This window comes from Nicotiana tomentosiformis, chromosome 11 (assembly GCF_000390325.3).
Source record: "Nicotiana tomentosiformis chromosome 11, ASM39032v3, whole genome shotgun sequence".
In the NCBI taxonomy this organism is placed as follows: Eukaryota; Viridiplantae; Streptophyta; class Magnoliopsida; order Solanales; family Solanaceae; genus Nicotiana; species Nicotiana tomentosiformis.
The window spans coordinates 9648836-9675259 of NC_090822.1; the positions used below are offsets into that span (position 1 = coordinate 9648836).

Here is a 26424-nt window from a genome sequence, read left to right on the forward strand (position 1 = left end):
TTTAAAGCTCTATTTTACATTTTAATCTATTTTTCACACAAAAACTTTTCGAAAAATTGTACGGACTGCGTACGCAAGTCGAGGAATGATAAATAGTACTCTTCGACATCTTAGAACACATAATTACTAATTAAATTTAAAGATGATATTTTGGGTCATCACACACAACCTCCTATGCCATAATTCAGCATCATCATCAATAGCACTTAGACAGTTGAGATCACCATTCTGTAGAGACTCAAAATCAACAACATAGATATTTTTGTATCTTTTTGCTACTAGCACCACCTCACCAGTCACTATGTTTGTGACTGTACATATGTTTGACACAAATTCCACCTTGTTTCCCTTGTTACAGATCTAGGAAACACTTAGCAAGCTGTACTTCAACCCGTTCACGTAGTACACATTTTCGATTGAGTGTGAAAGAGACTTCCCAATCCTTCCAACTCCCAGAATGTATCCTTTCTTGCCATTTCCAAAGGATACACTCCCTCATTGCAGGGCTTTAAGTGAAAGGAAATCATTTGTACTTTCAGTCATGTGCTTTGAGCAGCCACTATCCATGTACCATTGTAGGCTGCTTCCTTTCACTGTTCCCTACACAAGAAAATCAGGAGTTAGACTTAGGAACCCAAACGATTTTGGGTCCCTTATAATGAGGAAAGGGGTGAATGAGGGATCTTCTGGTCCAAGCAGGCGTCATGAGTTTTTTATATGAGGGACCAGGTTCTCTACCAGTAGTTACTTTTTCAGACAAAACTTTGTTTTTCTGTTGTGACTGAAATCTGGCCTTACAGTTTTCTTTAAAGTGCCCAGTGTTGCCACAGTGAGTGCAAAACTAATTATCAGGTACAGTAACATACTTGCTATGAGGGTTGTAGGGAATCTTTTCCCTTTGGAACCCAATCCCCTGCCTGTTTCCCCCATTGTTGGTGTACATGGCAGTGATAGCATCAGAGGATAAGGTCCTTTCAAGTGATTTTTCAAGATCACTCTTCACTCTTCCTAGTTCTTCATGAAGTTGTTTATTTTTCTCAAGCTCAGCACACAAACTAGACTTCACTGAATTTAACTCACTTTCAAGCGTAATGTGTGCTTCGCTTGCAACTTCCTTTCCCTTTTGAGAATTTTCAGGCCTACTCTCTATTTTAGGTTCTCCAATTGTTTCCTTCAAGTCCACCACCAGCACTAATAGGTCATCTCTCTCATGCTCAATGTTAGCAACTCTCTCAGCTAAGACTTCTTTTTCCTTTCTTACACACTCAAAGGTCTCTTTTAGGTCTACCACAGCGACCATTAGATCATCTCTTTCATGTTTTATATTTGCAATTTCTTCATCTAAGGCATCCTTCTCTTTCTTCAGATTCTCAATTGTTTCCTTTAAATCAACAACAACGATTACTAAGTCATCTTTGGTTTGTTCTGCTTCTCCTAACTCCACAATTAAAGCATATTTATCATTTATAAGACTGTGATAAGTATCAATTAACACATTTGCCAAAGACATGAGTTTTTTAGGAGAATAAGATTTCAGATTTCTTTGAACATCCAGAAAAATTATCTCATCATCGTCATCATATTCATCATCATCAGATTGAGCCATCAAGGCAAAGATTGAGTCATACTCAGTTGGTTCACTTTCCACTGCCATCATTGAACTATCATCATGATCATTTTCTTCTTCAAATTTGTTGGAGGAGTCTCCCCATGCAGCAAGAGGTTGCTTTACAACAGTGTTAGCGGCATTCTTTCTCTTGAAGCGTTTATCAGGAACCGAGTTCTTCTTGGCTGCTTTGTCAAAGTTGTTTTTGTACTGATCTTGCTTTAAGAGAGGACACTCCTTGATGAAGTGTCCTGGCTTGCCATATTTATGGCAGAGGTCATAATTCTTTGGCTTGCTAGAGTTTCCCCTTTTTGGAATACCTCAATTCCTGCAAACCATCTTCTGGAATCTTCTTGTCAAGTAAGCCATATCACCATCCTCACCACTTGAATCAATGATGTCTGTCTTGAGGAACAGGTTCTTCTCCCTTTTGGGTTCTCTTCTTTCATTGTCCTTCTTCTTCTTCTTCATTTCATATGTTTTCAGATTGCCAACAAGTCCATCTATGGTCAGTGTCTCCAAGTCCTTTGCCTCTGTAATGGCGTTCACTTTTCTTTCCCAAGAACTTGGCAGAACACTAAGGATTTTCCTAACAATCTTGTTTCTTGGAATAGTTTCACCAAGAGAGTGAAGCTCATTAATGATGAAGGTGAAGCGAGTGTGCATATCTTGGATGGATTCATCATCTTTCATCCTGAAGAGCTCGTATTCAGTTGTGAGCATGTCGATCTTGGATTACTTAACCTGTGTTGTTCCTTCGTGAGCTGTCTGAAGAGCCTCCCGAATTTCTTTTGCCGATTGGCATGCCGATATCCTGTTATATTCATCAGGACCAATGCCACAAACAAGAATTTTCTTTGCGCGAAAGTTCTTTTCTATGGCCTTTTGATCAGCGTCATTGAATTCCTTCCTCGTCTTGGGAATGGCTACAACTGGGTCGCCAAGATTCTTGGTGGGAACAAAGGGTCCGTCACATATGACATCCCATAGCTCAGAATCTTCAGCCATGATGAAGTCGTGCATCCTAGTTTTTCACCATCCGTAATACTGTCCATTGAACCTAGGTGGTCTGTAAGTAGACTGGCCTTCTTCGAAGTTTGGAGGAGCAGCCATGAGGATCCTCTCTAGGTGTTAACCTGATAGAAAGAACCTGCTCTGATACCAATTGATAGAATATAAGGGTCCACCAAACTCTATAGAGAACCAGGTTCTTTATCAGTTCCACTAGAACACACGCATACTGCAGTAAGTAGATGATAAGAGGAATTTTACGTGGAAAATTCCTAGCTCAACGAGATTAAAGAGCACGACGTACCCTTGTAGGATTTCAACTTCACTACTAAGAAACTTTTAGATTACAACCTATGCAACCTAGGAATTAACCTCTTTATGCCTCACTAACTTGTAATACTCTATTACAAGCCACTTTGTAATAACTCTATTACAAAGACTTTACAACTCGACTAACTCTAGCCAAGACTCAAACACAAAGGTTTAAGGTTTACAAAGAGTTTCCTAAAGAATACTTCTGAACAAGCTAAGTAGGAAATACAATTTTAGAACTATTACAAAGTTACAACTCAACTAAGGACATACAATGACTTGCTGTGGGGAACTGGTTCGTAGTAGTGTTGTTCTTTGTTCTTGATGCACTTGAGAATTGATTGCTTGATGATCAATAACCGTGTGAGAGCTTCAATGATTTCTCTAAGTGAACAAGTGATTTGTTTTACCTTCCTTGATGTTAATAATGCATTTGTGACATCACTAGGGTGATGTAAGCAAGGTAGGTAAAAGACACTCCCCATAAAGTTGACTGCTGTACTGTTTCTGCACTGTAGCGTGTGCAGGCAGCAACTTTACAACTGGAGCAGTTGACTTGTACTGTTTCCTCGGAAAACGATAGTTATCTGTTCCCTCTGTTGTTCCTCTGATTTTGAAGAGTTGAAGCATATTCCAAGCTGGAACCTTTCGATCTTAAGGTCTTGAGGATATGTAACTGGTTCCTTATATAGTTCTTGACAGTAAGTTTGTTAGATCATCAAAACATAAAGCAAAGTAGTTGTAACCTATCACAATTTTTTTTAATACAAACTAGTGTAAGAACCCGCGCGATGCGCGGATAATTTGGCAGAATATTAATTTTCTAAAATTATGATCTAATATATCATATTATTTTAATAAATCTTAGTTTTATTTTATTATTTAATATAGTGTACAGAAATATAACAAAATCTATACAAAATCAAAGGATATACATCATATAGTAATCAAATAAATTATTTATTCTTTATTAAATTAGCAAGTACTTAGTACTATACATTTACTAATGTAACTTTTATTAACTTGTCAATTAACTTAATATTTTGATACTATTTATCTTTTAGTATAACATAGATATATATTTTCTTACTACTTATCTTTTAGTATAACATAGATATATATTTTCTTACTCTGATAATATTTTTATTTTTTTAACTTATGTTATATTGCTCAAAATTCTTCAATGGTCTAAATTTATAAATAAAATTTTGAGTGTTATTTATTTATATTTTGTTTTTTAATTAATTCAAAATATAAATATCATAATATTTTCTTTATCGCCCTCTTTTCGTCTATTCATTTTTACTGTAATATTTGATTAGTTTTCTCATTTGTAGTTCACTAAAAATTTAAATAATGTAATATTTTTTTAATAAATTATAATTTTGAATTCATCAAAAGTATAAAGAGATAAGCATTTTATTATTTTTATAAAACACCTACCAATAACTTTTAATAATTATTAATTTTTGTTATATATATATATATATATATATATATATATATATATATACACTATACATTTACTAATGTGACTTTTAATAACTTGTCAATTGGGTTAATATTTTGATACTACTTATCTTTTAGTATAACATAGATATATATTTTCTTACTACTTATCTTTAAGTATAACATAGATATATATTTTCTTACTCTGAAAATATTTTTATTTTTTTCAAAGTTATATTGCTCAAAATTCTTCAATGGTCTAAATTTATAAATAAAATTTTGAGTGGTATTTATTTATATTTTATTTTTTAATTAATTCAAAATATAAATATCATAAAATTATCTTTATCCCCCTCTTTTCGTACATTCATTTTTACTATAATATTTGATTAGTTTTCTCATTTGTAGTTCACTAAAAATTTAAATAATGTAATATTAGTTTTACTAAATTATAATTTTGAATTTATCAAAAGTATAAAGAGATAAGCATTTTGTTATTTTTATAAAAAATCTACCAATATTTTTAATAATTATTAATTTTTGTTATATATATGATATGATTATCTTATGCATAATATCCTAATAATATCTTTATATTTTTGTATTTTTCATTATGAAACTATGAGTTATATATATTAACAAAAATTTACTATATGAGAAATTTAATTAGTATATACATTTTTACGCTATCGCTTGAAATCCTTTTTTTTTTTTTAGTATTCTTCCTTTATAACAATTTTTATTATGATTTTAGTTATCTGTATATGTACGACTATTCTCATCATAATTCTAATTATAAGTCTTATATTTTTATATTTTCCCACAAATTTATATTTTATTTCCTTTTTGTTCCTTGCTTATCTAATTGTATTATCCATTACCTAATGATATTATATTTTCATATGAATTTATAATAAATTATCCGTTCAATATAATGCAATAAATATAATTTTATATTACTCTTGATAATATATAGATATAGATATAGATTTGCTTCTCCTATACTATATAGATAGATATAGATAAATATTTAACATAACAGAGATCAATGTGTAATTTTATAATTTTGATATAAATATTTATATTATTTTAATTAATACTCGAAATTATTAAATTGTTTAAATCTATTAATATTATTTTTAAGTATTATATATAAAATTTCCAATATTTTGATTTAGTGTAACGACCCGACTTGTCGTTTTAAGAATTAACGCCCCGTTCAGTGACTTAAAGTCTCGAGCAGCTTCGCAATATGTATTATGACTTACGGGTGTGGTCGAGTTTGATTTACTGAAGATTCGAAATTAAATTAAAAGAACAATCCTTATTTAGAAGCATAAATGGAAAGAGTTGACCGGAGAGTTGACTTTTAGGTAAAAGATCTCGGATTCAGATTCTCATGGTTCCAATAGCTCTGTATGGTGATTTTGGATGTAGGAGCGTGTCCGAAAAATTATTTGAAAGTCCGTAGTGGAATTTGTCTTGAAATGGCGAAAATAGAATTTTTGGGAAGTTTGACCGAGGAGTTGACTTTTTGATATCGGGGTCAGAATCCAGTTCTGAAAATTTGTCTAGGTCCGTTATGTCATTTATGACTTGTGTGCAAAATTTGAGGTCAATCAGACGTTATTTGATAGGTTTCGGCATTAAATGTAGAAGTTGGAATTTCTTAGTTTCATTAAGCTTGAATTGGGGTATGATTCGTGGTTCTAGCATTGTTTGATGTAATTTGAAGTTTCGACTAAGTTCGTATGATGTTTTAGGACTAAGTTCGTATGATGTTCGGGTCAAGACGACCTCCTTTAAGTGTTTTGAGTGCGGGAGCAGGTCCGTAGCATGTTTTATGATTGAAATTCATATATGGTTTGTGTCCGGGAGGTTCCAGATGAGTTTCAGGGTGGTTTCGGATCATTTCGGAGAAGTTTGAGTTTGCTGGTTTCTGGTGAAACACTGTTCATTCGCAATTGCGAACCATTTATGGCAATTGCAAAAACACTGTTCATTCGCAATTGCGAACCATTTATGGCAATTACGAAAACACTGTTCATGTGAGGTATTGTTCATTCACAAATGAGAAGTTTTTGTCCGCAAATACGAACCTGGGCAGAAACTTAAGGATTGAAAATCTGTCATTTCTTCATTTTCGATTGGGATTTTTGGAGCTCGGTTTTTGGGCGATTTTGAGGATTTCTTCATGACTTCGATTGGGGTAAGTGTTCTATATCCTAAAGTGATTATATTTCATGAATCTATGATTATATTCATTGTTTAATTCAGATTTAAATGGAAGAAATTAAGATTTTTACAAAATCTTCCAAAAACAAAAATTTAAGATTTGGAGGCCGAGTTGTTATTGGAATTCGATAAAATTAGTATGGTTAAACTCATATCAGAATGGGTGTTCAGATTTCATGAAAATTATGTCGGGTTCCGAGGGGCGCGCCCCGCGTTGACGTTTGTTGACTTTTTGGAATAAAATTTTAAGTCGACGTATTATTATCCAGAATTATTTCCAATGAATTTTAATAAAGTTATACAATTAATTTGGATAGATTTGAGCTGTCCGGAGGCCAATTCAAGCAAGAAGGCTATTTTGGAATATCGGCCTAACTTCAAAAAGGTAAGTGTCTTGCTTAACCTCGAGTGGGGGAATTACCCCTTAGGCATTGAGTCTTATGTGCCATTTGCGAAATGTGAAAAGCCATGTACGCGAGGTGACGAGTACGTACTCAGGCTTATACGTGCAAAATTCATTGAAATAAAGTCTTAGGCATTATTGCATAGTAAATTGGGAAATTGTGGAAAATTATTAAATCATCTGTTTGCCATGCCTAAATCCTTATTGTTGAATTTGTTTTTATATGATAATTTGATGTGATTGTTACTTGAAATATTTATGAAATTTCGTGAGTATTGTTGGTTTAATATTTCTTGGAAATTAATTCCAATATGAATCTTCTTATACAAATAATTAATTCAAGCGAGCTTAAGAATAAGTGTTAATATAATTATCTAAATTTGCATTAATGAAGGTTTTGCTTTATGTTGAGTAATTTCTATCTCAATTGATTATTTTTGGGTGTTATATACATTGTGTGGAGCCTTGGGCTATTTGTTGTGAAATTAATTAATTTTGTTATATCTTTGGAATTTGGTTGTGGCCATTGGGCAAATTGTGATATGAATTGATTTTATTATATTGTCGTGTTAATTTTCCGTGTAAATTATTGTGTTGTGTGAGTTACTATTTTGGGGAGATAAGGGTGGCATTTCACCGTTGATATTATGTGGGTATAAGGGTGGCATTTCATTGTTGTTGTGTTTGTTGGAATATTGTCTGGGTGGAGCGATAAGGGTGGCTATAGGAGCGATAAGGGTGGCAATATGAGCGATAATGGTGGCTATTGATATTGTCTGGGCGGAGCGATAAGGGTGGCTATATGAGTGATAAGGGTAGCAATAAGAGCGATAAGGGTGTCTATTGTCAGGGACGATATGTGAGGATGTGGGGTTGTGGTGTTGATAATTTTCATGTGATGTTGTGATTTTCTTGTGTTTATTTCTACACCTTGTGCAACTTGTTTTGTTGTTGGTAAATTGATAACAATCTGATTTATGTTGAAATTGAGAGCCTATGGCTATTGTCAGAAGGATTATAAAATGAAATGTGGGCACGAGGTGCCGTGAGTAAATAATGAGAATATTTGGCACGTGAATTGTCCGTGCAGTTGTGATATAAAATGAGGGCACGAGGTGCCGGAAAAATATGATGATTTAATTATGGGCACGAGGTGCCGTGAAAATATGAAAATGGGCTGAGACCCGTATTTTTATGATTATGAAATGAGGTATCACATGGTGACTTTTTAATTGAAAGAAGTATATTCAAAATATTTATTTGGAAGGATTTTTACTTAGAAAGTATTATATGAAAGAATTGTATTTGAGGAAATTATATTTGAAAAGATTTATTGAAAGAATTATATATGAAAAATAATTATTTGAGAAAATTATATTTGAAAGAGAGTTATCTGAAAGAATTATATGTGAAAGACATTTATTTGAAGGACTTGATTTAATTGGGTGTAATTGTTTTTATTAATTGTTGAGTGATATTAAAGGTATTCTTGTTGTCTGTTGTGCATATCACTGGTTGTTTTATCCTGCCCTTATTATTATTATTATTATTATTATTATTATTATTATTATTATTATTATTATTATTATTATTATTATTATTATTATTATTATTATTTATTTTCTATTATTTTGTATATTATATTGCACAAGTTATTAGACTAGTGAGTGTCTTGACTGTACCTCGTCTCTACTCCATTGAGGTTAGTCTTGATACTTATTGGGTTCCGACCGTGGTGTACTCATACTACACTTCTGCACATTTTTGTGTAGAGCCAGGTATTGAAGATAACAAACTTGAGCAGAGTTAAAGAGGGATCGTAAGGATTCAAGGTAGATCTGCTTGGTCGTCGCAGTCACTTGGAGTCTTTTCATTTCATTGTACTGTTAATTTGTAATCAAACAATATTGTATATTCGGTCCTCGTGATCATTCTATGTATTCAGTTAGAGTTCGTGACTCAGTACTACCAGTCTTGGGAGGTTGTGTATTGTAATTATTTTCGCTGTTAGATTTTAATTCAAAAAAAAAAATGGCTTCAAAATGTAATATAAATCGGCTTACCTAGTCTTAGAGACTAGGTGCCATCACGACGCCTGTGGTAGAATTTTGGGTCGTGATAAGTTGGTATCAGAGCTCTAGGTTCATAGATTCTACCAGTCACGAACGAGTCTAGTAGAGTCTTGCAGATCGGTACGGAGACGTCTGTACTTATCTTCGAGAGGCTACAGAACTGCTAGACAATTTCCATTTCTTTCATTCTTGTCGTGCAGAATTTGTTGAATTTGGAATTTGAGCCTTTGTATCTCTATTGTCTCACAGATAGTGAGGACACGTGCTACCAGGTTAGCTGAGCAGACATCCGCTCATACTACTAGGGCTGCAAGAGGCCGAGGCCGAGATAGAGGCCGAGGTAGAGGTTGAGGAAGGGCACGTGCTGCAACTAGAGCACCTGTCAGAACAACAGTTGAGGAGCCACTAGTAACTCCAGTTGGGGGACAGGTACCAGAAGCACCTGTTGTTACCCTCGGATTTCAGGAGACTTTAGCACAGTTCTTGAGTATGTTTGGTACATTAACTCAGGCGGGATTGATCTTTGTTGCACCAAACATTTCGCAGATTGAGGGAGTAGCTCAGACTCCTACCACAACTCCAGAGCAACAGGTTCCCATTGGTCAGGTTTCGGGTGTAGTACCGGTACAACCTGTTATTCCGGTTTGACCTGAGGTCAGGCCAGAGGCATTAGAAGAAGAACAAAAGAGACAAGAAAGGTTTAAGAAATATGATCCACCAACTTTCAGTGGCACAGCCACAGAGGATGCCCAAGAATTTCTGGAAAATTGTCACCGTATTCTCCGCACCATGGGTATTGTGGACGTGAGCGGAGTTTCCTTTACTACATTTCAACTGTCAGGCGCAGCGTATCGGTGGTGGCAAATCTATGAAGAAGGTAGACCAGCCGATGCAACACTACCAACTTTGACTCAATTTTCGGAAATATTCTTGAAAGAGTTTGTTCCCCAGACTCTCCGAGATACGTGGCGCACGAAGTTTGAACGGTTGCGTCAGGGCACTGAATGGTCCAAATCTAGCCAAAAGCAATTACATATCATAAATACAACCATAATAGACTCATCAAATTAATGAAATCAACATTTTAACAAAAATTCCGAAATTAACTCAAAAATCGCCCATGGGGCCCACGTCTCGAAATCGAGTAAAAGTCGTAAAATATGAATACCCATTCACTCCCGAGTTTAATCGTACCAAAATCGTTCAAATCCGATACCAAAATCTTGATCAAAACCCCAAAATTCGGCCTAAGAACTTTTCTCAATTTCTCACCCCAAATCCGAAATTAAGCGATGAATTCAAGCATAGATTAGTGGAATATAACCATAAAGGAGTTAAGAATCATTACCCAATCAATATCTTTGAAAATCCCTCAATCCTTCGTCCAAAATCCGAGCTCCCAACTCAAGTTTTTGATAAAAATGGCATAACCCCCGTTTTTGGAAACTTTAATACTGCCCAGACACGCCCTTCTACGCGAACGCGGCCACACCCTCGCGTTCGTGAAGTACAATTTACTTTGGCCCAAAAATCCTCCATCGCGAACGCGATGCACATGTCGCGAACGCGAAGACCACTCATCTTGACCCTTCGCGAACGCGGGATCTCCATCGCGAACGCGAAGCACGAAATCTCGCCTGTCTCCAGTTCTTCTTCGCGAACACGAGGACCATGTCACGAACGCGTAGCTTCGAGGTTCCATACCTTCGCGAACGCGAGAGCGACATCGCGGATGCGAAGCATAATTCAGCTGTCCTTCCCAGATACCTTATGCGAATGCGAGGACTCCCTCGCGAACGCGATGAAGAAAATGCCTGCAACAGAACACCAGAAATCTGCTATCTTCCAAAGTCCAAAAGTGATCCGTTAAGCATCCGAAACTCACCCGAGACCCCCGGGACCTCAACCAAACATACCAACAAGTCCTGAAATACCATACGAACTTAGTAGAGCTCTCAAATCATATCAAAAAATGCTAAAATCACGAATCACCTTCCAATTCAAACTTAAAGAACTTGAAACTTCAAAAATCTACAACCGATGCCGAAACCTATCAAACCACGTCCGATTGACCCCAAATTTTGCAGACAAGTTATATTCGATATTACGGACCTATTTCAACTTCTGAAATCGGATTCCGACCCCAATATCAAAAATTCCACTACCGGCCCAAAACTCAAAAAATTCGACTTTCGCCATTTCAAGCCTAAATTAGGTACGGACCTCCAAAACACAATCTGGACACGCCCCTAAACCCAAAATCACCTAACGGAGCTAACGGAACTGACGGAATTCCATTTCGGAGTCATCTTCACACAGTTCCGACTATGGCCCAAATCCTAAGGCTTAAGCTCTCATTTAGGGACTAAGTGTCCCAAAACACTCCGAAACTCAAAACCAATCATCCCGGCAAGTCACAATAGCAGAAATAGATATGGGGAAAGCAGTTAATAGGGGATCGGGGCTATTACTCTCAAAACGACCGGCTGGATCGTTACAGTTGACTTTTTGGAATAAAATTTTAAGTCGGCGTATTATTATCCGGAATTGTTTTCGATGAATTTTAATGAAGTTATACAATTAATTTGGATAGATTTGAGTTGTCCGGAGGCCAATTCAAGCAAGAAGGCTATTTTGGAATATCGACCTAACTTCAAAAAGGTAAGTGTCTTGCTTAACTTCGAGTGGGGTAATTACCCCTTAGGCATTGAGTCTTGTGTGCCATTTGTGAAATATGAAAAGCCGTGTACGCGAGTTGACGAGTACGTACTCAGGCTTATACGTGCAAAATTCATTGAAATAAAGTCTTAGGCATTATTGCGTAGTAAATTAGGAAATTGTGGAAAATTATTAAATCATCTGTTTGCCATGCCTAAATCCTTATTGTTGAATTTATTTTTATATGATAATTTGATGTGATTGTTACTTGAAATATTTATGAAATTTCGTGAGTGTTGTTGGTTTAATATTTCTTGGAAATTAATTCCAATATGAATCTTCTTATGCAAATAATTAATTTAAGCGAGCTTAAGAATAAGTATTAATATAATTCTCTAAATTTGCATTAATGAAGGTTTTGTTTTATGCTTAGTAATTTCTATCTCAATTGATTATTTTTGGGTATTATATACATTGTGTGGAGCCTTGGGCTATTTGTTATGAAATTAATTAATTTTGTTATATCTTTGGAATTTGGTTGTAGCCATTGGGCAAATTGTGATATGAATTGATTTTATTATATTGTCGTATTAATTTCCCGTGTAAATTATTGTGTTGTGTGAGTTACTATTTTGGGGAGATAAGGGTGGCATTTCACCGTTGATATTATGTGGGTATAAGGGTGGCATTTCACTGTTGTTGTGCTTGTTGGAATATTGTCTGGACGGAGCGATAAGGGTGGCTATAGGAGCGATAAGGGTGGCAATAGGAGCGATAAGGGTGGCTATTAATATTATCTGGGCGGAGTGATAAGGGTGGCTATAGGAGCGATAAGGGTGGCAATAAGAGCGATAAGGGTGGCTATTGTCAGGGACGATATGTAATGGTGTGGGGTTGTGGTATTGATAATTTTCATGTGATGTTGTGATTTTCTTGTGTTTATTTCTATACCTTGTGCAACTCGTCTTGTTGTTGGTAAATTGGTAACAATCTGATTTATGTTGAAATTGAGAGCCTGTGGCTATTGCCAGACGGATTATAAAATGAAATGTGGGCATGAGGTGCCGTGAGTAAATAATGAGAATATTTGGCACGTGAATTGTCCGTGCAGTTGTGATATGAAATGTGGGCACGAGGTACTGTGATGAAATGATGATGATAATTGCACGTGAATTGTCCTTGCAGTTGTGATATGAAATGAGGGCACGAGGTGCCGGAAAAATATGATGATTTAATTATGGGCACGAGGTGCCATGGAAATATGAAAATGGGCTGAGACCCGTATTTACGAAAAATATAAAAATTGGCTGAGACCCGTATTTTTATGATTATGAAATGAGGTGTCACATGGTGACTTTTTAATTGAAAGAATTATATTCAAAATATTTATTTGGAAGGATTTTTACTTAGAAAGTATTATATGAAAGAATTGTATTTGAAAGATATTTATTTGAGGAAATTATATTTGAAAAGATTTATTGAAAGAATTATATATGAAAAATAATTATTTGAGAAAATTATATTTGAAAGAGAGTTATCTGAAAGAATTATATGTGAAAGACATTTATTTGAAGGACTTGATTTAATTAGGTATAATTATGTTTATTAATTATTGAGTGATATTAATGGTATTCTTGTTGTTTGTTGTGCATATCACTGGTTGTTTTATCCTGCCCTTATTATTATTATTTGTTTCCTATTATTTTGTATATTATATTGCACAGGTTATTAAACTAGTGAGTGTCTTGACTGTACCTCGTCTCTACTCCATTGAGGCTAGTCTTGATACTTATTAGGTACCGACCGTGGCGTACTCATACTACACTTCTGCACATTTTTGTGCAGAGCCAGGTATTGAAGATAATGGACTTGAGCAAAGTTAAAGAGGGATCGTAAGGATTCAAGGTAGAGCTGCTTGGTCGTCGCAGTCCCTTGGAGTCTTTTCATTTCATTGTACTGTTAACTTGTAATCAAACAATATTGTATATTCGGTCCTCGTGATCATTCTATGTATTCAGTTAGAGTTCGTGACTCAGTACTACCAGTCTTGGGAGGTTGTGTATTGTAATTATTTCCGTTGATAGATTTTAAATTAAAAAAATAACTTCAAAATGTAATAGAAATCGGCTTACCTAGTCTTAGAGACTAGGTGCCATCACGACGCCTGTGGTGGGATTTTGGATCGTGATATTTAGTTATTTATTATTATTAATTAATTAAAAAATAAGTTATATGTGGCTCTTTCTGGTTATGCCATATGGTTGAATTAGTTATTAGTTCATAGTTAATTAGTTAATATGTTACATGTGGCTAATTTTAAGATTGCAACTTGGCCTAAGGAGATGACTTTTTTCTCTCCTTTTAATAATATATATAGATTTAAAAAGAGTAACTAATTATGAACTAACCGAACTATCTTATCTTAAATTTTGACACTTGTTAATTTTTTTTTATAATACTTGGCATCATCACATTGATTTGCTTCTCTTATTCTATATAGATTTATTAAATCTAGTACATAATAAGTTTTATTATATCTTTATATATTTTATTTATTTATTAAAATTATTGTTTATGACTTTGTCTTTAGTTACTAGTAATCCTTTTAATGTCCAAATTAGATTCGAAACTTCCTATTCTATTATAATATTTTTAGTTACATGATCTTATCCATATAGCATGACCATATGAATTATTATTCAAAAACTTTCTCATCTCAAAAAATAAATTAGTAGAAATCATTTTATATATATTTAATTAATTTTAATTTTAATTCAAAAATAGTAACTAATTATTAACTAACCTATCTAATTTTATCCTAAAATTTGACATTTGTTGGATTCTTGCTGTAACACTTGGCATCATCAAATTGATTTGTTTCTCCTATATATAGATAGATTTATACATTAGTTTTTGTTCTATAATATATTAATTTTTTCCATTTACTATTTATCTATAATACACGAATATTATTGTACTATTTTTTCTAAATGGATGGTGTTGAATTAGTTCAAGGGTTAAACAGAGAAGTTCTTTTATTATAAATCTACTAATAATTGCAATTATTATTTTTGTATTATTTTCAATAAGGAATTAAATTGACTTCCTCTTCCCGTTTATATTATGAAAGTTTAATTTTTTAATTAAAATTACTAAATAATAAGTTAAATTATTTCTTTATATATTTTATTTATTTCTTGAAATTGTTATTTATGTGTTTGTCTTTAGTTCTATCTATTATAATATTTTAGTTAAGCCAAATACATCGCAGTCCCTTAAAGTTGTATCAGTTTTCCATTTTACTACTTATTCTTTAGTCCATTCCATATAGCCAATTCAACCAACCCTTTAGTGTGTCACTTAAACACTAAAATCCTGCCCTTATGAAAACAAAAGCGAAGCATTGTCCATGTGTAATTTCAGCCAAATAAACGTACGTCATGTGGATCTATTATCTACGTAATTCACTTGGATACGGGGTTGACCCATCACAACGGTTTATTATACACTAATAAGGAATTACCCATCCCCATTTTTTACCTTCATCAGTCCGTAAAAAGAACAAAACCCTAACCCGATGAATTTCATTACGAACCGCTTCTTCATGCTCCCAAATCCGTCGGCTTAAATTCGTTTGTCTTCGTTTTGTTACTGGTAAGCAACAAATGTTGTTTATCCACAATTATTTATTTTTTATTATGGTTGCATGTTAGTAATGTGGATTTTGAAATCTCAAACCCTAAGCTCGAGTTTTTTCACTTCTTTTTGTCGAATCTTTATGACTTGCCTTTTTTTTTTTTTTTTGCTTTGTCTTTCTCAATGTAGGGTAAAGTATGTCTGGGACACCTTTATTCTTGTACACTTTCATCATGGTGCAGCCCTTACCAAATCTCAAGATGCAAAATATGTCACCAATATTGTGATGACCCAAAAGGTCATCATATGTTTTAGAACTCGAATCTGCGCTCTTAAGCCTTAAAAATCTTATTTTTACCCTCTTCGATTTACGTGCGCAATCCGAACAAGTTTTCGAAAAGCGTTTATGTTGGAAACTAATGAAAATAAGAATTTTTGCCTTAAAGGTTAATTTTAGTTGACTTCGGTTAATATTTTTGGTAAACGGACCCGGATCCATATTTTGATGGTTCCAGTAAGTCCGTATCGAATTATGGGACTTGGGCGTATGCCCGGAATCGAATTCGGAGGTTCCTAGCTCAAGTTATGAATTTTTTATGAAAATTAAAAGTCTGAAAATTAATTATTTTTAAGAATTGACTGATGTTTGACATTATTAGTATCGGGTCCGTATTTTGGTTTTGGAGCCTGGTACAGGTTCATTATGATATTTAAGACCTGTCTGTGAAATTTGGTGAGAAACGGAGTTGATTTGACGTGATTCGGACGTCCAGTTGAGAAAATAGAAATGTTAAAGTGTTCTTGAGAATTTCATTTGATTTGGTGCTAAATTCGTAGTTCTAGGTGTTATTTTGGCGATTTGATTACGCGAGCAGGTCAGTTTGATATTTTTAGACTTACATGCATGTTTGGTTTAGAGCCCCGAGGGCTCGGGTGAGTTTCGAATAGGCCACGGGATGTTTTGGACTTCGAAAATATGTTTTTTCCTGTAGAGTCTGTGTTCTAGCATGTCCTTCTTCGCGTTCTTGAAGGTACTCTCGCGAACGAGAAGAGTAAACTGGGCAGCTGAAGTTTTCTTCTTCATGAACGTGAAGGCCTGGTCGTGAACGCAAAGTGATGGGGGACTTACCCTTCGCGAACGCGACCGGCTCAACGCGAACGCGAAGAATGTGGGGACCTGGGGGGAGGTTGGTTGTTCCTTCATCACGAACGCGAGCCATGCCTCGCGAACGCGAAGGCCAGGAGGGAGTTGTCACGACCCGAAATCCCCACCTTCGGACCGTGATGGCGCCTAACATTTCACTTGCTAGGCAAGCCAACGTTAGAATAATATTATCCATTTTTAAAACAATTTTAAATTTATTAATAACAAAGAAACAAATGCGGAAGCAAAGTTTGAAATATAGTAAAATAATCCATCAAACAACGGTGTCTAAATACCATCCCAGAATTGGTATCACAAGTGCATGAGCTTCTAGAATAAATACAAATAAAGGTCTGAATAATATAAAGCTGTCTGGAAATAAACATACAGCTAAAGTACAATAGACGGGGACTTCAGAACTGCGGACGCCATGCAGCTATACCTCAAGTTTCCTCTAATAGCTAAAATCCGAGCAAGTCTATGGTACGCCGCTGGGACCAACTCCAAAATCTGCACAAGAAGTGCAGAGTATAGTATTAGTACAACTGACCCCATGTACTGGTAAGTGCTGAGCCTAACCTCAACGAAGTAGTGACGAGGCTAAGGCGGTTCACTTACATTAACATGTACGCAATATTAGTAACAACAACAATAATAGGAATAAATCAGGTAATTCATTTATAATAATTGAAGGCAACTCAGTAGTCATAATCAATTATCATTTTCATTATTTCTGTTGCAGCGTGCAACCCGCTCTCACAATATATCCACATTAAGTTCTGTTGCGGCGTGCAACCCGATCCTCCAATATTAACTTTTTAACAAGTCTGTTGCGGCGTCCAACCCGATCCTCCAATATTGACTTTTAATAATTCTGTTGCGGCGTGCAACCCGATCCTCCAATATATTCATTATAATCAATCATGTTGCGGCGTGCAACCCGCTCCTCCAACATTTTCATTTACCAATTCTTATAGAAGAAATTTTTCCCAATAAATGTAACAATTAATATAAAATTACTAGACAACAAGCATACAATAATTATGGTTTAATTATGAAGTAAACAATGACAAATAGCAAATTATTATGGAAATCAGGGAGCAAATAGGCACTTTAATATTTATTATGCTAAATGTCAAATAACAATTAAGGCACATAATTCAAATAGCATGTAACAATTAATACAGGAGTTCAAGAATTTATATTTGCAAAGAATAAGAGAGAAATAATTATTATAATAATTAATTTATGATTAAAAATAATTTATGATTTTTCAAGTAAGCAGGCAAACAATTAATTTGATGACGTATAGATATTCGTCACCTCGCCTATACGTTGTTTACATGCAATTCACATAACAAACAATTTAAGGGCTCTATTCCCTCAAGTCAAAGTTAACCCCGACACTTACCTCGCTTTGCAAATTCCAATCAATTATTCAACAGCAACTTTTCCTTTTAAATTTGCCTCCGAAAGCTTCAAATCTATTCACAAACAATTCAATATATTCAATACTAATCATAGAAATTAATTCCATATGAATTTATAATTTTTTCGGATAATAATCCGAAATTCATTAAAATATTCGGCAGTGGGACCCACGTCTCAAATCCCAGAAAAACTTATGAAATACGAACACCTGTTCCGATACGAGTTCAACCATACAAAATTTGTCCAATTCCGATATCAAATGGACCTTCAAATCTTGATTTTTTTTGTTTTTGGAAAGTTTTACAAAAATTCCAATTTCTTCCATCTAAATCCGAAATAAATGATGAATATAGACATGGATTTGTTAAATATAATCACTTTATGATAAAGAACACTTATCCAGTTCAAAGTCGTGAAAATCCCCCTTGAAATCGCCCAAATCCGAGACTTAAAACTCAAAAATGAGTAAAAATGGCTAAGACCCGATTTTATGTATTCTGCCAAGCATTTTCGCATTTGCGGGCTATATTTTCGCATCTGCGGTCTCGCATTTGTGAAGTGGGGCTTCCAAGTGAGGTTCCGCACCTGCGAACAAAATGTCGCACCTACGATGTCCGCTTCTGCGCAAAAGGGCCGCAGCTGCGATAGAAGTCTCGCTTCTGCGAGCTCACACCTGCGGTCAAAATTCCACAGGTGCGATTACACCAGAACTCAAAATTTCAGATTTTGTTTAAGTCCAATTCTTGTTCCGATTTCAATCCGTTTCACTCTCGGGGTACTCGGGACCCCGCTAAAATATACCAACAAGTCCCGTAACATAATACGAACTGACTCGGGGTCTAAAATCACGTCAAACAATACTGAAATTACAATTCACACCCCGATTCGAACTTTGAGTTTTAAACTTTTAATTTGCAAATCTCGTGCCAAAACATATTAAATGAATCCGGAATGACTTCAAATTTGGCACACAAGTCATAAATGACATAATGGAGCAGTTCAAATTTCCAGAATCGGATTCCAGCTCCGATATCAAAAAGTCAACCCCGTGGTCAAACTTGGAACATTTAGCCTTTAAATTGCTAGTTCCGTTAAATTGTCATAACTTGAGCTAGGGACCTCCAAATTAAATTCCGGGAATACGCCCAAGTCCCAAATTATGATACAGAGCTACTGGAACTGTCAAAATACTAACCCGGGTCCGTTTGCTAAAAATGTTGACCAAAGTCAATTTAGTTGAGTTTTAAAACTCTATTTCCCATTTTAATCCATTTTTCACATAAAAACTTTCCGAAAAATTGTATGGACTGCGCACGTAAGTCGAGAAATGATAAATGGTGCTTTTTAAGGTCTTAGAACACAGAATTACTTATTAAATTTAAAGATGATATTTTGGATCATCCCATTCTCCACCTCTAAAACAAACGTTCGTCCTCGAACGGAGTTAGAAAAAGTACCTGAGCTAGAGAAAAGGTGTGGATATTTACTCCGCATGTCCGACTCGGACTCCCAGGTAGATGCCTCTACCGGCTGACCTCTCCATTCCACCCAAACTGAAGGATAACTCTTAGAGCTCAACTACCGGACCTGCCGGGCTAGAATAGCCATCGGCTCTTCCTCGTAAGTCAAATCTTTGTCCAATTGGACTGAGCTGAAATCTAACACATGGGACGGATCACCATGATATTTTCGGAGCATAGACACATGGAACACCGGATGAACCGCTGATAAACTAGGTGGTAATGCAAGCCTGTAGGCTACTTCACCCACCCTTTCAAGAATTTCAAAGGGTCCGATATACCTAGGGCTCAACTTGCCCTTGTTTCCGAACCTCATTACACCTTTCATAGGTGAAACCCGGAGCAACATTCGTTCTCCAACCATGAATGCAATATCATGAACTTTACGGTCGGCATAACTCTTTTTCCTAGACTGAGTTGTGCGAAGTCGATCCTGAATAATCTTGACCTTATCCAAGGCATCATGTACCAAATCGGTACCCAACAACCGAGCCTCTCCCATTTCAAACCAACCAACTGGCGATCGGCATCGCCTTCCGTATAATGCCTCATATGGAGCCATCTGAATGCTCGACTAGTAGCTATTATTATAAGCAAACTCCGTAAGTGGCAAGAAATAATCCCAAGAACCTCCAAAGTCTATAACACAAGCGCAGAGCATATCTTCCAATATCTGAATAGTGCACTCTGACTGTCCGTCTATTTGTGGATGAAATGTTGTACTCAACTCCACCCGCGTGCCTAACTCACGCTGTACATCCCTCCAGAAATGTGAGGTAAACTACGTACCTCTATCTTAAATAATAGACACGGGCACACCGTGAAGGCGGACAATCTCACGAATGTAAATTTCAGCTAACCTCTCTGAAGAATAGGCAACTGCCACTGGAATGAAATGTGCTGACTTGGTCAACCTATCCACAATAACCCAAACTGCGTCAAATTTTTTCTGAGTCCGTGGGAGCCCAACAACAAAATCCATTGTGATACGCTCCCACTTCCACTAAGGAATTTCTAACTTCTGAAACAAACCACCAGGTCTCTGATGCTCGTACTTAACTTGCTGGCAATTCATACACCGAGCTATATGTGCAACTATATCCTTTTTCTTTCTCCTTTACCAATAATGTTGCCGCAAATCTTGATACATTTTTGCGGTACCTGGATGAATAGAATACCTGGAACTGTGTGCCTCTTCAAGAATTAATTCACGAAGCCCATCCACATTAGGCACACAAATACGGCTCTGCATTCGCAGAGCTCCATCTTCCCCCACAGCAACATGTTTGGCATCACCGTGCCGCACCATGTCCTTAAGGATAAGTAAATGAGGATCATCATACTGACTCTCTCTGATGCGCTCATATAAAGAAGACCGAGCGACTGTGCAAGCTAGAACCCGACTGGGTTCTGAAATATCTAACCTCACGAACTGGTTAGCCAAAGTTTGAACATCTGCAGTTAATGGCCTCTCACCAACCGGAATATACACAAGACTGCCCATACTCACAGCCTTTCTACTCAAAGCATCGGCCACCACATTGGCCTTTCCGGGGTGATACAAAATGGTAATATCATAGTCTTTCAACAACTCCAACCATCTTCTCTACCTCAAATTAAGATCTTTTTGTTTGAACAGATACTGAAGGCTACGATGATCAGTAAATACCTCACACGAGACACCGTAGAGGTAATGCCTCCAAATCTTTAGCGCATGAACAATGGCTGCCAATTCTAAGTCATGAACAGGATAATTCTTCTCGTGAACTTTCAACTGCCGCGATGCATATGCAATTACCTTGCCATTTTGCATTAATACTGCACCAAGCCCAATGTGAGATGCGTCACAATATACCCTATACGATCCTGAACCTGTGGGTAATACCAATACTGGCGCCGTAGTCAAAGCGGTCTTGAGCTTCTGAAAGATCAACTCACACTCGTCTGACCATCTGAATGGAACACCCTTCTGGGTTAGTCTGGTCAAGGTGCTTGCTATAGATGAATACCTTTCCACAAACCGATGATAATAACCTACTAAACCCAATAAACTCTGGATCTCTGTAACCGAAGTAGGTCTAGGCCAATTCTGAATAGCCTCAATCTTCTTAGGATCCACCTTTATGCCTTCTGCCGATACAACATGTCCCAAAAAGGCAACTGAGTCTAACCAAAACTCACATTTTGAAAATTTGGCATATAACTGATTATTCTTCAAGGTGTGAAGCACACTTCAAAGATGCTGCTCATGCTCCTCCTGACTGCTGGAGTAAATCAAGATAATCATCAATGAATACAACCACAAAATAATCTAAATAAGGCTTTAACACCCGATTCATCAAATCCATAAATGCTGCTGGAGCATTTGTCAACCCAAATGACATCACTAGGAACTCGTACTGCCCATACTGAGTCTGAAAAGCTGTCTTAGGGACATCAGACGCCCTAATCTTCAACTGATGGTAACCATATCGCAAATCAATCTTCGAAAATACCTTGGCACCCTAAAGATAATCAAATAAGTCATCAATTCTTGGCAGCGGATATTTGTTTTTGATAGTGGCCTTGTTTAACTCCCGATAATCTATACACATCCGCATCGAGCCATCTTTCTTCTTTATAAATAATACTGGTGCACCCCAGGATAAGACACTGGGTCTAATGAATCCCTGATCAAGCAAGGCTTATAACTGCTCTTTCAATTCTTTCAACTCTAGCGGGGCCATACGGTATGGTGGAATAGAAATGGGCTGAGTGCCCGGAGCCAAATCAATACGGAAGTCAATATCTCTGTCCGGTGGCATCCTTGGCAGATCTGCAGGAAATACTTCTAAAAATTCACGAACAACTGGTACTGAGTCCATAGAAGGGACATCTGCACTGGGATCGCGAATATAAGCCAAATAGGCTAGACACCCTTTCTCTACCATACGCTGAGCTTTCATATAAGAAATAACCCTGTTGGCAGAATGGCCAGAATTCCTTTCTACTCTAATCGAGGTAACCCCAGCATAGCTAGGGTCATTGTCTTGGCATGACAGTCCAATATAGCATGATAAGGAGACAGCCAATCCATACCCAAGATGACATCAAAATCTACCATATCAAGAAGTGGAAGATCCACACTAGTTTCAAGATTACCAATAGTAACCATACACGAATGGTAGACATGATCTACTACCACAGAGTCTCCCACTGGTGTAGATACACACATAGAAGCACTCAGAGAATCACAAGGCACAACCAAATATGAAGCAAAATAGGGAGATATATAGGAATAAGTAGATCCTGGATCAAATAGAACTGAAGCATCTCTATGGAAAACTGAAATAATACCTGTGATCACAACATCAGATGACTCGGCCTCAGGCCTAGCTGGAAAAGCATAAAGCCAGGGCTGGGCCCCATCACTCTGAACTGTGTCTCTGGGACGGCCTCTAACTGGCTGGCCTCCACCTCTAACAGTCTGACCTCCACCTTTAATGGCCTGACCTCCACCTCTAGCTGCCTGATCCCTACCTCTAGCTAGCTGAGCTGGCGGTGAAGCAACTGGTGCTGGTATGATGGCACGAGAATCTTGCCGAGATCTGTTACTCGCCAATCTAGGGCAATACCTCCTGATGTGACCAATGTTCCCACACTCATAACACCCATCCTGATACTATGGCTGCTGAAGTTGAAGCTGACCCAAATGGGTCGGATAACCACTGTTGTAACTCTGGAGTGGTGGTGCACTGATTGGAGCTGAATGTGCATTGAATACTGGTTGCCCAGAGTAAGGCATAATAGGACCGTGACTCCCTGAAGCACTGGGAGATACATGAAGTGCTGAATGAAACGGTCTGGGAGGATGACCCCTACCAAAATTACCCCTGCCTCCAGACGAGGCACCACTGTAACCACCGAACTGATGAGGCCTCTTATCGGACCTCTGCCCTCTTTCCTGTGCAAGAACCATCTCGATCCTCCTTGCGACATTAGCAGCCGCCTGAAAAGAAATCTCACTTCCGGTCTCTTGGCCATCTGAAGTCTGATAGGGTGGGTGAGTCCCTCAATGAACCTCCTCACTCTCTCTCCCTCCGTAGGTAGTAAAAGGAGAGCATGGCGTGCCAAATCCACAAAACGGGACTCATACTGAGTAACAGTCATACTGCCCTGCTGTAGACGCTCGAATTGCTTGCGGAATTCCTCTCTCAGTGTGATAGGGAGCAACTTCTCCAGAAATAGCTGAGAGAACTGCTCCCAGGTAAGTGCAGGCAATCTGACTGGTCGGGTCAATGTGTAATCTCTCCACAACCTCTTAGCGGAACACGTCATCTGGAAATAGCAAAATCAACTCCATTGGTCTCAACTATACCCATGTTTTGCAGCACCTCATGGCAGCGTTCAAGATAATCCTGTAGGTCCTCAGAAGGCGTACCACTGAAGTGAACTGGAAAGAGCTATGTAAACTTATCCAGTCTCAATAAGGCCTCAAAAGACATGGCGGGCCTATCACCGGTCTGTGCCGCAACAACTGGCTGAACTACCCCAACTGGTGGGGCTGTTGGAGCCTAATACTGAGGAGCCATCTGCTCCGGAGCGGGAGTAGTGGGAGTTTGTGCTCCTCCCCCAGCCTGTGAGACGGCTGGTGCCACTGGAAATGTAACATTCTGGGCCACACCCTCCATAAGACTCACCAATCGGACTAGAGCGTCCTGAAGCACTGGAGTGGCTATGAATCCTTTCGGGACCTGAACTGGTCCAACTGGTATATTCTGAACTGGAACCTCCTCCTCAAGATCTATCTGAGGTTCTTCAATAGGTGCAGTTACTCGAGCTCTGGACTGAGCTCTACCTCGGCCTCTGCCTCGGCCTCTAGCACGACCTCGGCCTCGCCCTCTACCCCTGGCCATAGTTGCCACCGGGGGTTCTGGTCCCTGTCCATCGGTAGAGGTATTACGTGTTCTCACCATCTGCGAGAGAATAAGAGTAGAATGGTTGAATCATCGATGATAGAATAAAATTGTACGACAGAATAATAAAGAAGTGATATTGTTCCTAAACTTCATAGCCTATGAGAGATAAGTACAGACGTCTCCGTACCGATCCTTCAGACTCTACTAAGCTTGCTCGTGACTCGTGAGAGCTAGGTAACCTAGTGCTCTGATACCAACTGTCACGACCCAAAATTCCCACCTTCGGACCGTGATGGCGCCTAACATTTCACTTGCTAGGCAAGCCAACGTTAGAATAATATTATCCATTTTTAAAACAATTTTAAATTTATTAATAACAAGAAAACAAATGCGGAAGCAAAGTTTGAAATATAGTGAAATAATCCATCAAACAACGGTGTCTAAATACCATCCTAGAATTGATGTCATAAGTGCACGAGCTTCTAGAATAAATACAAATAAAGTTCTGAATAATATAAAGTTGTCTAGAAATAAACACATAGCTAAAGTACAATAGACGGGGACTTCAGAACTGCGGACGCCATGCAGTTATACCTCAAGTTTCCTCTGATAGCTGAAATCCGAGCAAGTCTATGGTATGCCGCTGGGACCAGCTCCAAAATCCGCACAAGAAGTGCAGAGTGTAGTATCAGTACAACCGACCCCATATACTGGTAAGTGCTGAGCCTAACCTCGACGAAGTAGTGACGAGGCTAAGGCGGTTCACTTACATTAACATGTACGCAATATTAGTAACAACAATAATAATAGAAATAAATCAGGTAATTCATTTATAATAATTGAAGGCAACTCAACAGTCATAACCAATTATCATTTCCATTATTTCTGTTGCAACGTGCAACCCGCTCTCACAATATATCTACATTCAGTTCTGTTGCGGCGTGCAACCCCGCTCCTCCAACATATTTATTTTAATCAAGTCTGTTGCGGCGTGCAACCCGATCCTCCAATATTGACTTTTAATAAGTCTGTTGCGGCGTGCAACCCGATCCTCCAATATATTCATTATAATCAATCATGTTGCGGCGTGCAACCCGCTCCTCCAATATTTTCATTTACCAATTCTTATAGAAGAAATTTTTCCTAATAAATGTAACAATTAATATAAAATTACGAGACAACAAGCATACAATAATTATGGTTTAATTATGAAGTAAACAATGACAAATAGCAAATTATTATGGAAATCAGGGAGCAAATAGGCAGTTTAATATTTATTATGCTAAATGTCAAATAACAATTAAGGCACATAATTCAAATAGCATGTAACAATTAATGCAGGAATTCAAGAATTTATATTTGCAAAGAATAAGAGAGAAACAATTATTATAATAATTAATTTATGATTAAAAATAATTTATGATTTTTCAAGTAAGCAGGCAAACAATTAATTTGATGACGTATAGACACTCGTCACCTTGCCTATACGTCGTTTACATGCAATTCACATAACAAACAATTTAAGGGTTCTATTCCCTCAAGTCAAGGTTAACCCCGACACTTACCTCGCTTTGCAAATTCCAATCAACTATTCAACTACAACTTTTCCTTTTAAATTTGCCTCCGAAAGCTTCAAATCTATTCACAAACAATTCAATATATTCAATACTAACCATAGGAATTAATTCCATATGAATTTATAATTTTTCCGGATAATAATCTGAAATTTATTAAAATATTCGACAGTGGGACCCACATCTCAAATCCCGAAAAAACTCACGAAATCCGAACACCCGTTCCAATACGAGTTCAACCATACAAAATTTGTCCAATTCCGATATCAAATCTTCAAATCTTAATTTTTTTCGTTTTTGGAAAGTTTTACAAAAATTCCAATTTCTTCCATCTAAATCCGAAATAAATGATAAATATAGATATGGATTTGTTAAATATAATCACTTTATGATAAAGAACACTTATCCAGTTCAAAGTCATGAAAATCCCCCTTGAAATCGCCCAAATCCGAGACTTAAAACTCAAAAATGAGTA

General features: G+C 36.9%; 1 protein-coding gene across 1 annotated transcript; it reads right to left on the minus strand.

Annotated features, from left to right (window-relative positions):
• Positions 1-495: 495 nt before the first annotated feature.
• LOC138901028 (uncharacterized) lies at positions 496-2329 on the minus strand. Its single transcript, XM_070188755.1, has 3 exons — positions 1943-2329; positions 857-1861; positions 496-600 (listed from the first exon to the last, which is right to left on the minus strand). Exons 1-3 carry the CDS (start codon positions 2327-2329, stop codon positions 496-498), a joined length of 1497 nt encoding a protein of 498 aa, XP_070044856.1.
• Positions 2330-26424: the final 24095 nt, after the last annotated feature.

What these genes read in the sequence shown, in the direction of transcription:
- LOC138901028 (XM_070188755.1), bottom strand. Translation starts at nt 2,329, where the DNA reads ATGCTCACAACTGAATACGAGCTCTTCAGGATGAAAGATGATGAATCC. An exon ending in CAAGAAGATTCCAGAAGATG is followed by an intron (nt 1,862 to 1,942) that starts GTTTGCAGGAAT and finishes AAATATGGCAAG; the next exon opens with CCAGGACACTTCATCAAGGA. An exon ending in CTCATAGCAAGTATGTTACT is followed by an intron (nt 601 to 856) that starts GTACCTGATAAT and finishes TTTCTTGTGTAG; the next exon opens with GGAACAGTGAAAGGAAGCAG.